Here is a 15,531-nt window from a genome sequence, read left to right as displayed (position 1 = left end):
TTCAAGAAATCACCCGAACCACTTCTTCTACAGCTTTTACAGCATACAAATATAAAATGATTTTGCGGCATTTAAGTTTTAATATATAAGCATTTAGCAAATTGTACCTTTGATTCTACCAAATCAAAAGCTTTTGTCATAATATCTGAAAAGAAAAACTAAGACTAAATTTACATATGACTTTTGTGGCTGTAAATCAAAGCTAAACTGAAATTCAAGATCTGAAAAATGAAAAATAAATAAAATACATAAAAGCTAATGGAAAGTTCAACTATAAGACCATAATACACACAAATATTGAAAGGAAGGTGACTGTTGTGTGAGTCAGAGTAAGATTTAGATACAAAAGTAACTTGATTGGTTTAGGAAAAGATCATTGTAAGGAATAAAATAAAGGTACATGACTCAGATGCAAGTATTCATACAAGCGCAAGAGATGCATATATAAATATCCATCATTTTTATCCCTTTCAAAAATAATCAACCATCATTATCATTCTTCTAGAGACGTTGAGCTGAAGTTGTTGCATTCATTTATTTCTTCTGACAGAAAACTGTGACGTCTTAAGTGTCACATTAGACTTACTAATGACTTATATTGGACATGTCCATCACACTGTTTTATAAGTGTTGTATTCAATTAATGCCCACATAACTCTGATTAGAAGTTGCTATCAATTAACTTGAGGTGTGATATAATGAAATTCACAGTTCACCTCTGAGGCAGTTACCGGCTCCTAACTGATCTGAATGGCTCTGAATCTGCAGATTTAATTCTCTGACCGCTTTTACTGTTAAACTAACAGCACCATAAACACATTTCCACAAGGACACATCATTAAAAGAGACAAGTCGAGGATGAGATAATTTGTCTTAATTGCCTCATTAGAGAAACCAAGAATAATAAATAAAAAAATATTATTGTGATCCTGCATTACGGGAGACCCTGCATTTTCCGGACTTCTCTAAAATATATATAAAAAAATAATCTGCAATCTTCTTTATGAGATGATGAAAAGAATTTCTGTATCATCTCTACTCTGAAGTTTTAAATGAACACGCATTCAGTTAACATTAATTGCAATTTAGTCATGCTTTATTCTTTTTGTGTTAATTAAGCCAGAAACTGAGGAAGACAAATTAAAGAATGGCATTATCTCTGGGCTCCATGTTTAGACATCAGTCGTCTCTGGTTCAAATGTACAACATCATTATATGAAAACAATGGAGAAAATGATTCAAATGAACGAAAGAAGCAACTTGTAATTCACAACAGTAAGCGGTTTTGGTGCTTTAAAAAAAATGTTGATTAATTAATATTACATGGTGTAATTATTTGATATTTGATAGTTGCAAACAGATAAAACAACTGCTGACATTGCATTGGCACTGTGTCAAAAGCTTGCTGCTATCTTACTAGTCTTTTTGATGATTGTGTGAGTTTTTGCATATGTTCTGATTGTTTTGACAAGAAAACCCAACAGGAAAAGATAAGGGTTCATTGCCAGACTGAAAAAGGCACATGGTGTATAATCATGTATTCAAGTCAGTCTTTTTAACCTTAATTTGAAAACCTATAAAACATATCTCTAACTGATAAGATGCTCTGCTTCCATACATCCCTTATATTCCTCTGGTACAAAAGCTGTCAGCATCACTGTCTATCATCATTTTGTTTCAGGAGCATGACTGGAAAACTATTCAGTATTTTCCCACCATTATTACTATTATGTTGTTTGTTGGATTGGTGCCTTTTGTTATTTCGTCAGTCTGTGTTGTCTGTAATGGCTTTTGTCATCATTTTGTTTCTGTTTTCTGCTTAATATGCATCAGTCCTCTGAATCCATCCATCCTCTGAAAAATGGGCTGTAGATCTGTTTTGATTGGGTCCTTTATTGGCCTAGAGTGAAATACATAATCCTGTGATACGTGTGTCAGAACCTGAGTACATACTATTATTTTATGTACAGATTTTTACCCCCGCCAAGTGTTACGGCGGAGGTTATGTTTTCATCGGGGTCTGTCTGTCTGTCTGTCTGTTTTTCTGTCTGTCTGTTAGTCCCATAGCAAGATAACTCAAAAAGTTATGGACAGATTTGGATGAAATTTTCAGGAAATGTTGATACTGACACAAGGAATGAATGACTAAATTTTGCTGGTGATCAGGGGTGGGGTGGGGGGGCCACGGGTGCCCACTGATCTGCCATATTGGAGGTCTTTGTCCAATGACCAAAGGGTTGGTGGTTCAAATCCTGGCTCCAACTGTCCACCTGTCGAAGTGTCCCTGGGCAAGACACTGAACCCTAAATTGCTCCCAGTAGTGCCTGGCAGCGCCATGCAAGGCATACTGAGTGTGTGTGTAAATGGGTGAATGTGAGGAATTGTAAAGCGCTTTGGGCACCATGAAGGTGTAGAAAATGCGCTATGTAAGTTCAGTCCATTTACAATTTTCTAGAAAAGAGAGTGCAGACCTCCACCAAGGCAGATCAGTGGGCCCCCGTGGCCCCGATCACCACCAAAATTTAATGATTTGTTCCTTGTGCCAGTATCAACATTTCTTGAAAATTTCATCCAAATCCATAACTTTTTGAGTTATCTTGTACAAGGACAGACAAACAGACAGACATAATGAAACAAAAAACATCGGGGGGGGGGGGGCACTGATCTGCCTTGGCGGAGGTCTGCGCTCTCCGAGTGCTTTTCTAGTTTGTTTGTTAGTTTGTCTGTTAGCAAGATAACTCAAAACGTTATGGACGGATGGACGGTGAAATTTTCAGGTAATGTTGAAACTGACACAAGGAACAAATGATTACATTTTGGTGGTGATTTGGGGGGGGGGGGGGGGGCTGCTGATCTGCCTTGACAGAGGTCTGAGCTCTCCAAGTGCTTCTCTAGTTAAACTTCAATTCTATAGATTTGACCATTTTCCATTAAAAATGCAAAAAAAATATTTCTAATTTTCTGATGTGTACAGGCGAGACTGCATTTGCATGTGGAGTTTTGAGATTCTCTCCACAGTCTCCACAAATGCATGTTATGTTTAAGTGTGCTACTTGTCATGTATCCTGTTGTTTTGCTAGCCCAGATGACACTCCAGCTTGTTCTGACACTGTTAGGGAAGGTAAAATGTACATGTTGTGACAATTCATGATATATGTTTAAGTTTGCACTGGAGACACCAGTTTCATCTTATGGATATCAAGTTAAAAAGTTTCAGAACCTCTTCTGTAGTGGGTTGAAGCACAATGCGGTTATAGTGTGTCAAACACAGATTTAACACCAAGTTAAACTGAGAAAATAATGACAAAATTGATAAATAACCACAAACTATATAATTAACCCATAAAGACACAGTACTAGTTTTGTGACAGTTTCCAAATTAATTTTTCTCTATTTAACCTTTCTTAAGTGATTTATCACCATTTATTATAATATTATCCTCTATATTTTTCACTTTTCACTGTAAATCATTAAAGTAACTTATGAAAACTCCGAGTAAATTCATAGGCTATTAGATCAAAATGGAGAAAATGGAGGAAAAAGTCACTTTTTCAGCAAAATATATCATTAACTGAACATAAACCAAGTGTGTCCATCCACTGTCATTGATCCAACTCCATGGGTTTTACTGGTGAATCAATGTTGTAGAAGATGACGGTATTTCCACGTTCACTATGGAGTCTCTGAATGTCCAAATGGGTCATATCTGATGACCATGAGAAAATGACAAACTGTATTTTACACCAATTATTTACATGTATTGACAGGATTAGTGGATCAACAGGTATTAAACAGTTTAGATCAGTAGATGGTTTTGGGTGACAGTGGGTCTTTATGGGTTAAAATACGGAGGAAAACACCAAATACCAACCTAAACTAATAAACAGCATTAATTTAACACAAAATAAAACTTTGCTATTCAAAAACACACTTACATCATGGGACGGGGTTCACAAAGTGGAAAATGTCATTAATTAAGACCTCTATTGACCCAAAGAAGGTGACATTTAACTTTTTGTTTTACACCAAAAATTGTACAGAATAATCCAAATAAATGAAATACTCCAAGGCCAACACAGCTGTTCTTTGTATATTTTAAGTTATATTTTTGGGTGTAAGTTACTTGCAAATGCCTGTGTCAGAGAATAATAAATGCAGATAAAAGGTGTAGTGCCCACTGGAAGCAGTACAGAATTTCTGATTTGTTGAATTGAAGCATGACGTCAAAAAGTTACTCCAGTTATTTGATTTGATTGTGTTTGACTAGTTATCAAGGACAATGCAATACTCGCACCATCCAAAGACACACACCTTAACATGTTAGCTGGTCAATCTAAGGCCCTGTCCATAAAAAGACGGCTTCGGTCGTATTCTTTATTAAAGTTTTGTATCAGATAGACCTTTCATCCAGACGAAACCAGCATTTTCAGTCACTGAGACCGCAACTTTTTTGAAAACGGGTCCCAGGGTGGATCAGTTCAAAAACATTGGTTTTCGTACCTTCGTCTGTATGACCAAACTACAACTTTTCTACAATGATGATATCATAGCTCCACCTCTCTAACCCTTCACCCCGGAAGCAAGACCAACACAATGGCAAAACAACAATGGCAGACTACAACTACGGACTGGAATTTTCCCTTGTTGGACTAATAAAGGCCTATCTTATCTTATCTTATCTTATCTTATCTTATCTTATCTTATCTTATCTTATCTTATCTTATCTTACTGAGTTGTGCTCGTGCTATAACAGTCATTGAGCTTATTGGAAATATTGAATCTAAATCTTTGGCTACTCTTTCATTACAATGAGCAACGAACAACCATAGCTAACAATATTTACTACATGTTCTTGGATCTACCGCAGAGAGGGGCAACCAGGAGGACATATTAGATCAGACCTGGTAGAACCAAGCAAGCTTTATGCACATGCTCCACGTCTTCTCCATTTTTTGCGAGAGCATTACAACGCCACACACAGACCTGGCATTTGTACTACATCGTCATTTTCAGTCGTTTTCAGTAGTTCCATGTGGTCGCAGATATTTCCTGAAACAAAGAAAATGATCGCATAGGAAACGATGCAGTTTCTTCTGGACATGGCCTAAGTCTTCCATAGGTATGAATGTGAAAGTAAATGGCTGTTTCTATTTGTCTGTCCATCCCATGACCCCCCCAGAGCAGGGGTGTCAAACTAATTTCAGTTCAGGGGCCACATTCAGCTAAATTTGATCTGAAGTGGGCCGGACCAGTGATATAATAATATATAAATAATGTCAACACCAAACTTTATGTTGAAGAGTGAAAAAAGTAATTTTACATCAGGAAAAGGTTTACATCTACAAACTATCCTTTCAAACAATGCGAATAACATGAACAAACTGAAAAAATAAGTGTAATTTTAACAATATTATGCCTCAGTTTATTATTTACACATGTTCATTATAACTTACAGATCACTGTGGATCTACAAACACACAAAGCATTTAGTAACAGGCAGAATATTGTTAAAATTGTACTTACTTCTCTTAAGACAGGGATGTCAAACTCATTTTAGTTCAGGGGTCACATTCAACCTAATTCGATCTCAAGCGGGCTAGACCACTAAAACAATAGCATAAAAACCTATAAATAATGACAACTCCAAGTTTTTCTCTTCATTTTTTGTGCAATAAAAAACATTAAATTATGAAAATATTTACATTTACAAACTATATTTTCACAAAAAAGATGTGAATAATCAGAAAAAAATTCAATTTCTTAAGAAAAATAAACTACATTTTAACAATATTATGCCTCAACTTATCACTTGTACATGTGCATTACACACAATGTTACACAAACATAATGTTGAAATTTTGAAGTTTGGAATGTGTAACTAAAATAAGAATGTCTACAATATTATGTATCAATTTATTAACACAACTTACAAATCAAATCTACAAATCCACAAAACATTTAGTAACAGACAGAATACTGTTAAAATTATACTTAATTTTCAGGTTGGTCACATTTTATTGTAAGTGTTATTAGACTGTTATTTTACTTTAGATCACATTGGGCTGAAACCAGTTCAACACCTTTGACTGTTAATATCTTCAGTGTAATTTTTGCACTCCATAAAATCATGCTGCGGGTCAGATTGGACCCTTTGGCGGGCCAGTTTTGGCCCCCGTGCCGCATGTTTGACACCTGTGCCCCAGAGGATTAAACAAATAAGAAACTGGATAAATGGAAAATCAATGAATGAATGACTGAACCTTAAAAAGCATAAAAATGTAGAAACTTTTGACTTTCATTTTCTGTGTTTTACACAGCTCCTTGCTCAGTGTCACTAAATCTAAAACATCACCGTACATCAGAGGGTGTGATTATATTTTCATCCATTTCTACAGTCTGATCTTCAGTGCTTTTATATCTAGATGTTACAAATGGCATCCTTTTGTGATTATATCCTGGAAATAATGTCTATAATTTATCAATAGGAATCTGTTTTACAATTTTGCAATGATTAAAGGTTGTGTGCTTCGATCGGCAGCAGCTGTTCTTCAGATGGAAAGTTTATGATGAATATGTTCCGGCCGCCTGTCCTCTTTTCTACCGTTGATTGCCCCATTTTCCCTCTGACTCCCCTCCTCTATTATCCAAAGCTCTTCACTCCACTGCCAGCAGTATGGCCACTACTTATCCTCCATCCCTCTCTTTTACATTTTTGTCCCTGTTAATGCTTCTTTCCTGCCCACTTCCCTCTTTTGTTAAAAATATCTCCCTGCATTTTGCTTATAGAATATATCCATCATTATGAGCTACTTTTGCCCCGAGTGTTGAGCGATGTCAGCTTACAGGTGCACAGGCACACAAAAAGTCATTCATTTTTACAGAGCCGTATTTTCCTGTGGACACCAGTAATTCTCCACCCATCTGGCCTGTGTGTCGCTTCATGGGAGTCCCTGTTTGTGTTTGTGTGTCTGCCCGAGTTTAATTACTGCTCATTCCACCGGGGCATCGGCATGTCACGGTAGATTTGCACATGCTCAGTCTGCTCCCTCACCTCTCGGAAGAGTTTTTGTCAGTTTACGGCTAAACTTTTTCGAGGCGAGCCCTGGTATAGTTTTATCCTGTTTATAATTCTATTCTTAATGTTCCATTACTGATCCTCTCAGTTTCTTTCATCACACGCTCATATTTTTATCATGTGCGAGCTCAGTGAATTAGCTCACTTCTCCTCAGGGTGCGTTGTGTTCCTAAACTCCAGGTACAACACAGTGCACTGGAGAGCCCCTAAATTCTGTATCGTTTCTCAAAAGCCTCATGTAATTTGCATTTAAAGCAGAGGGACTTTCTACAACGTTGCACTGGATAGATTTATGAGCCAATTTACTTGTGTGGATTCTCTGGCAGGACCATTCTAGCTGCCCTGTCTGAGCCTGCACAATCACTAGTATCTTTAGAATAATCCTCAAAATATTCTCTTTTACCTTGTTTTTGTTTTAATGATCCATTTTTCCACCTATATTTTATTTGCTTCTATTTCCTTACTTTTCTGCGAAGGCGCTCGGTTCTCTCCTGCATTTTCCCTCTTCCTTTTCTTTATTTTCTACCTCCTCATAGCATTAGATTTTATCCATGTCTTCACATTTTGCTTCACTGCAGTCGTCCTTATCCCACTGCAGCCACTCATAGGAATCAGATAACCACTGAATCAGAAATGGATTTGACATGACTTGATTTGATCAATATGTGAATGGAGCCATTGTACAGCATCTCTTAGGATATGAGTTTCAAGCTAAATTAAATAAAAGTTATCAACGCACACTGTCTCCACAATAATATGATGTCACGCAATATTAATCCCAGGACAAAAGATAAACAGATATTTTGATTTCAGTCTGAAGGAAAGACAGAAATTTCCTGGTTTTATGTTCTCAGATTACTGTCATAACAGATTTTATCCAGTGCCGTAGTAGATCCATATCCAGACTGTATCTGCTACTAAGGGAATTAACCTTCCATAATGTGGAGTGTGTTGCTGTAATAATGTAATCACTGCAGATCTTCTTTGGGAAACAAACAAAGATACCATGCATACTGTTGTCAGTAACACTTCGAACTGTACTAAAGGAGGAATCACATGCTATAACAGGACAAATCGAAGAATATTACACACTGTATTTCCAAGCATGGCTCTTTATGTGACTAGTTTTTCTCCTTAAATGCCAGCTTACCTAGACTTTCTGATTCTCTATGGGGCTCGGTACTAGGATGCCAAGGATGAGTACCCTGAACGCATCTGTAATGGCTTTGTAGTACTACGTGTCATGAAAGCCATTTTGGAAATAGCCCATTTCCATGGTCTGGTGTGTGCTCTTTCTATAAAACAGCTCTTATGTCAGACTCCCTCTAAGAGTCACATGTCTGCTGCTTCAGCCGCCACCCAATCTGTTCGGGATAAGGAAGAAACTGAACCTGCCATCCATGAGTAAACTGCACTGGCAATGGGCTGCTATTAAACTGGGTGAAGACTTCTGTAGATGTAAATGAAATACTACATGAGCGTGATGGATCCTATGTATTTACACTGGTAGTACAAACACATGGGATGAAGTATCACTCAAATAAGGCCCATTTTAGAGCCAAGTTTATTATCAGTTTTATGCTCTTGGTTTTGAAAATGATTTTATAAGATTGTTTCAGTTCACGTTGTGTGTGCTTTTGGGAGGAAATTTTACTTTTGCGGTTACAGAGGAGTAAATTCCAGGAAATCCTTAAGTTACAGCATAAAGTGCAAACCATGAATATACCATAAATGTATTTTTCCACAGGCTTTTTTTTATCTACTGATTTTCCACCATAAGTTAAGTATTTCAAGGTGTAAAGATACTTTTACTTTAAAACGTATCCCCACTCCCTTCTTCCACTTTCAAGCAGAGCAGAGTCATGCTGTGTACTGCTGCAGTGCTTTATATCTCCTGTACGAGCATGAGATGAGACTCCTAGTATGAATAATGTCTTCCCTTGTGGTTCTCATTCGCTCTCAATAATCCACTCTCTACCCTTTCACAGCATGCTGAGTCCCATCTCGAATCAGACTAAGATTATCAAACTGTAAGTGTAACAAAAGAGTAAGAAGCGAATGTTTAAGAGGAGTCTTACATAAACGGAACAATAATTGCCTTGTGTTTCATTACATTTTCGAGCTTGTGCTTCCAGCACTGAAAAATGAAACTAATGTGGATGTGCCAAAACCCACAGTTCCTCAAAATGTTTGAAAAACAATCCAATCTCCTGGAACAGAAAAGCTCATTTCCCTCAGCCTTTAGAAAGTATATGGGTTGTGACTCTTTATGAAACTGATGCATTTGCTTTATTATATATTATATTAAAGTTATGCATATTTAAGACAGATGACAGGTTAGGGCTGTCATGTTGACAGCTTACTTCCCTGCTAAGTTGGACTTTCTCGCTTCTGTTTGTTGCTGTTAAAAGAGGGAAGGACCTCAGCTCCAAATTAAAGCCAATGCAGAAGTATCTCGCTGTTGTAATATTGCCGACATTTGTTAGAGTTGGTTTCAAACAAACTGTATGACAGGTCCACTCACCTTCTTAGTTGGACTTTGAGAGTTTGTGTTCATTTAATAAAATGCTTCTTTCCTGGCAGACACCTCCACTGAAGTTTACTGTTAGCTGTAAAAGTCTGTAAAATGACTTTGTCATGCACTGCTTGATGAAGTTTACTATTTTTTACAGAATCAGTAAACCAGTGCTTCACATTAGCTCAGATTTGACTTATGGGCTCCCTTTTTTTCTGGACTTTTTTGTCCAAATATGGTCACTTCTGGTTCTAAAAAACCATCATAGAGACTGCCAAATTGCAAACTGATTCCAAATGGCAATTCAGAAACCAACGGGTGACATTCCTCTGACCACAAACTACCACATACACAGTTTATGATTAAAACATAGTTTTTAGTCGTTCAATGAAGACGGCAAAGGATAATGTTATGTTTATGTTTTATTTATTACATATAACGTATCATATGTTAACTTTTACTAAAGTACAACCCAGCTTGTTTGTCCTCTTGAGATCCAGCAATGTATTTTTGTCCTCTGTAGGGGACAAGAGTTTACAGCTTTACTAAAACAAACAAACAAGCAAACAAACAAATAACCCACACACAAAAAACTGTTGCATTATGCGGTTTCCAATCAAGACAATTATTTAATGTAAAAAAGCCAAAACCTCAACTTTCCTGGGTCTCAGGAGGTTAAAACTTACAGCCTTATACCTTTGTTTGAATAGTGAATTTAATTCAGTATAGACAGTCACAGTCCTGGACCTTCCATGGTCCCCCATGGGACCTAAGTTCAGAAATAACATGAATGGTGGTCAGCGGAGAGAGATGAGTAATTTCTGATCCAATTTGAGTTGTTCCACCATTTACACACATGATATTTATCATTTTAAAGTATAATTTTGTACACCAAGAAAGTCACAGTTTATGGCAAAGATAGTAAGGAACTGTTACTGCTCTTTACTGTTTGTGTTCAACAGTTCAATAGCATCTCTCATCATATGTAGTACATGTCACCAAACAGCCACTACCTTGACACATTTTACCTCAATCTTTAAAAGCAAAGTAAAAAAAGTTAGTTAAAAAAAGAAAAAGTAAGTTATAAGAGGTGAAAATCACTACAGTCTGGTCATGTCGCTGGAGTAGAGACATTATCAGGGACTGAATAGATCATCATTATATTTATATGTTTTCACAGCCTAGTTGTTCAACATTCTACCACTTTCTTGACTTGTTGAAATATTTTTTAAATTGACAAACATCCATCCATCCATTCTATGAACCACGTAGTCAAGAAGGTTCAGATGAAGGTGAATTACATGCTGTAAATGTCACCAGTTCACCATAAGGTTGACATATACAGACAAACAACCATTCACTGTCATATTCACACCTACGGGTGATTGACATCAACCAGTTAACCCATTAAGTGCATGTAATCGGACAGCGTCAGGAGCTGTCATCATGCTGCTCATAACAAACATTATATGTGTATTATGTATAGTGGTATAATACCAACTATGTCACTGACAGTAATACAGATTTTACTTATTTTTTCCCCAAATTAAGATCCCATGGGGTCCAACTGGAAGGGGCAGGACTTTAGCTCTCTCTCTATTTGCAGTTAGAACTCTCCACTAATCAACACTGAACAAATGTACAAATTTACTCGTTCAGCTCTTCCTTCCACAGATTCTCTCTAATGGGCCGAGAAGAGACTGACCGAATTCTTGAATAGATTAAATCTGGAATCCACCTGAGGCCTTTCTCACACTTTCTTGGCTGAGCCACAGCTTTTATATTAACAGCTGCCAATGTATATTTAGTCAGGAGCTTTAACATTCACCATGGTTTAATTTGACCTACTATAGACTCACTTTCAAAGAAATACCAAGGCAACTTGCATCTATTTTCACCAAGATTATACACTTCTCTGGTTTGCTTCCTTGTAACCTAAACTCACCAAATTCTGTTTTGAATTTGATTTACATGGCAAAAGAGATTACAACTCCTGCATGTGAGTGAACTGAATGAACGTTTGGAATGTTGATAGAGGTTCAGGAATCCCTATAAATGGACTTTAATAAACTCTCTGTTTGTATCCAGTTCTCGGTGCAGCCTAGTTAAGTGTGTTGTTGTGTTGCAGTGTTTTCAGTAAACTACCTGTAATGTTAGCATGCATACATTTGCACACTCTTCCCCATCTCCACCCTTTTGATCATGTCTTTTCTCCACAAACATAAGAAACAGACATATGCCAAACTCAACTCCATCAAAACATCAATGCGGAACCAGCAGGTGACATCACAGTGGAGTATGTATATTTTATCTGGTTCACTGTGTTTCATGCCCCCAACGCAAATCACTTTAACCCATTCTTGACATTTATAGCAAACTGTCTTCCTTAGAATAGCTGATTTAAAGGAATTAATTCATTCAGCGTGAGCTTCACGGGGTGCAAATGTTTCTTTTGTAAAGGCCTAACACGCTTTCCCTGCTTTGCTTTGACCCTGTTCTATCAACTCAGTATAGTGACAAGTGGGGAAGAAAATGGAATAGTAGGACAGAACCACTGAAATTTATCCAAACAGATGAAAAGCTGTGAGGAGGTTTTAGGAACAGTTTGATGCATTTTAAATCACTGCCAGCTGGACATGTCATCTGCTCATTGGCATGAGACAAAGTGTTCCTCTTCAGTGGATAGAAAGGTCAAGTTAGCATTCCAGCTCCCTGCAGAGAGTGACACTTGTACACCAGTGGTTTGTGCATATGTGTGTGTACACAGAAGTCTACATGCACACATGGCTTTTCCTGTGGCTTGTACATGGATCTCTATGTGAGGTCTCAATGTGAGGGACTTTAATTTACACCATCAGTAATCATATGCTGTGGTGATCTGTGTTAATCTCCAGCTCATCTTCTCAACTTATCTCTGTGACAGTTTCGTGGCGTGGTGGTTGAACTCTGGCAAAGAGGCAGAAACAGAGGAGGAATGGGAAAATTGAAAAATGTAGTGTTTGAGAGCGATAGTGCTGGGGGAAGTGTGGAGAAGTGGAGGTCAAAACACAAAACTTAATCCAGTTATGAGCATCTAAAGCATTAGATGAGAAGAAGCAGTGGGGATAGTGTTGTTTTGTTCTGTTCTCTGCTCCAAGCTTCACTTTTTTTTTTCTCATAAACCAAAGAATTGTGACTCTTGGCAGTGTTTTTTTTTAAGAGAACAGAGCTTTTTGTCATAGAGAGGCAGTCATAAATGTAAAATGTACTACACTCATAAACAGCCTTTTCATGATGCACAATCCTTGGCAACTGTTCTTACCTCTGGCATCTGTAAAAACATTGGAAATCAGTCGTAACAGTCGTTTCAGTTTATTCACAGACAATTAGACTACAAGCACAATAATGTAAGACATAAAGCAGAATAAATGTGGATTATGTGGAAGATTTGGATGTGGTCGTGTGTCAAGTTCATGTATGTTGATGTTAGCTAACTCTATCTCTAAAATAATCCCTGTCTTTATTGTTTTCATCCATATCAGCCTCTATACTTGTTTATATAAAACAACTCAAGTTTTATCTTTTAAATGCAGCTTCCAGTTTTTTCCATTTTTAACCTTTTCATGCATGAATTATGAGAACCTTAGTTGAGATTTTTGTCCTGAGTGTTTTTATTCTTTTTCATGCATGAAAAAAACCCCAATATGATTGCAGTTGTTTTTGTTTTTTTTAATGAACCTATTTTTCATGGGGCTACAAAAATGTCCACTTAGCTGGACACCATGAATTTAATTTTTTAAAGCAAAGGAACATCTTTTTAAAACCCATCATCAGAAAGTGATACACTGTGTAAACCATATGAAACAACATTTTTTTAATGCTGTTAATCTGATGTTTTCTAATATTCTAATACTAGTTATTACTCACTTCATGGAGATAATATGCAAAAAAAACTTTTTGTTTAAGAAAGCTGCTAATTACAGTCTTATAACAATTAGCAATTGATTTACACTAAAATATGTTAGTGCAGATCAGGTTTATCAAGAACAGCAAAGTTACAGTAATGGTATGAATGTCAGTGTATGGGATGGTGCATAAGCGTCCACTGTGTTGGCTGATATGGAACTAAAACAGCAAAACCCCTGAATACACAAGAAAACAGCTGTCCCCTGTAGTGACCACTATGCATGAAAGGGTTAAGTAGATTTATGCCCTGTGCACACTAATATAGATACTTTTCCAAACAAGAATTTCCCCCTCCATTTTTTTTTTTAATTATACATTTACATAAACATGTACTGTAAGGAAGCATAAGGAACCACACAGACACAATACAAAAAAAAAACCAAAAAAAAAAAAAGATCTGGACTTGGCGGAGGTCTGCGCTCTCCGAGTGCTTTTCTAGTTATGAAATGCTTCCTCCAGCTAAAATCACAACATAATGTTTTAAAAAGTTGAGTCTGTTTTGTCATCCTCAAGCCTGTTGTAGTCACTTTTGGCTCAGATGAACTGATTTCAATCCAGATTCTAACGATGATGCCACAAACTGAAATATACCATTGGCTAATTACATTAATAACCTGGTCTTTTCTCATTCCCGTGTGTTTTCTTTTCCACAGTGAACAAGCACAAGCCGTGGATAGAGACATCCTACCATGGTGTGATCACAGAGAACATGGACACGGTGCTGCTGGACCCTCCTCTGGTCGCTCTGGACAAGGACGCCCCAGTTCCCTATGCTGGTAGGAGGCAAAAAATTCACGAGCCAACACTCGCACACTGTAAAAAAAAAAAAACAAACATAAAAAAAGGGTAGCATTCTGGCAGCAGGGGTGCCAAAAAAATACTGTGAAATAATGGAAAATAATCTCATAAAAATATGGTAATTTTCCATAATTAAAATGCAGTTTTTTGCCCTAACTTTATATGAGATTTTGCTTTTTTTTTTTTTTTTTTTTTTTACTTTTTAATGTTTAATAAAGAATATTTTCATGTATTAAAACAATCAAATTACATATATATATATATATATATATATATATATATATATATATATATATATATAAATCATGTTCAATGAGACTAAGTTGTATAATCCACTTATAAAAACTGTATTTTGACAGTTTATCAGTGCTTATACATGTTATACATCCACAAAAATACATTTATTCAGCATTTTTGTTGTGAAACCTCCCATAATTACAAAAGATATTTGTCAATTAACAAACAAGTCTTGTTAAATTTACAGAACAAACACTTCTTTAATGGTTAATTGTCAGTAATTTTATCTCGTTTTATTTTATTTTTTTACAGTATTAAACTTTAAATTAACAGTTTAATCTCATAAATAGAAAAGATATATTTGTGAAATTATGATACATTTGTAAATGTATTTTAACTGCATTTTTCTGTGAAAAAAGAAAAAAATTCTTTTAAAAAAATTGAAATTTTTTGGTTATTCACAGTTACAGTTTTTTCATGTTATTTTACATTTGACCTGTAAAATCAGTCTATTTTTGTCATTTCATTGATATTTTCCTGTATCTTATAAATACAGGAAAAATCTGTAAAATGAACTGTGAAAATTCTGTTAAATTACAGATTTTTTTTTTTTTTACAGTGCACAGAAAAGGCCTCTTTTACACAGAGACCCAAGAATACACACATACAGTACAACCTTACAGTATACACACCCATGCACATACACACACACACACACGCAAATACTGTAGGGCTCCAGGCGAGGATGCTTCAGGACTCTGTGCAGCAACTGTGGCAACATCACAACAGAAAACAAAACAGATGATCCAACAGTTCTCTGTTCTCACTGTTTGTCATGGAGACTGAATTCCATTTATCACCCTTAGCATTGGAAAACAAATGAGTTTCTTTCTTTTTTCCGGTTATTATATTAAATTGTTTATCATGCTCGCAAAATGCAAGATTATTTAGGTACATTTTA

The 15,531-nt window shown here is 36.3% G+C and overlaps 1 protein-coding gene across 1 annotated transcript in view; it reads left to right on the top strand.

Annotated features, from left to right (window-relative positions):
* clstn2a (calsyntenin 2a) overlaps positions 1–15,531 on the top strand; it is a 359,501-nt gene that overhangs the window by 146,766 nt on the left and 197,204 nt on the right. The window contains exon 2 of the mRNA XM_030160119.1: positions 14,189–14,311. Within this exon, the coding sequence (XP_030015979.1) occupies positions 14,189–14,311 (123 nt within the window). The remainder of the gene's footprint in view (positions 1–14,188; positions 14,312–15,531) is intronic.

The sequence above is a fragment of the Sphaeramia orbicularis genome, chromosome 17, assembly GCF_902148855.1.
Source record: "Sphaeramia orbicularis chromosome 17, fSphaOr1.1, whole genome shotgun sequence".
NCBI lineage: Eukaryota > Metazoa > Chordata > Actinopteri > Kurtiformes > Apogonidae > Sphaeramia > Sphaeramia orbicularis.
Note: the sequence above shows the minus strand (reverse complement) of the source record. Positions and strands in the feature narration are given on the sequence as shown.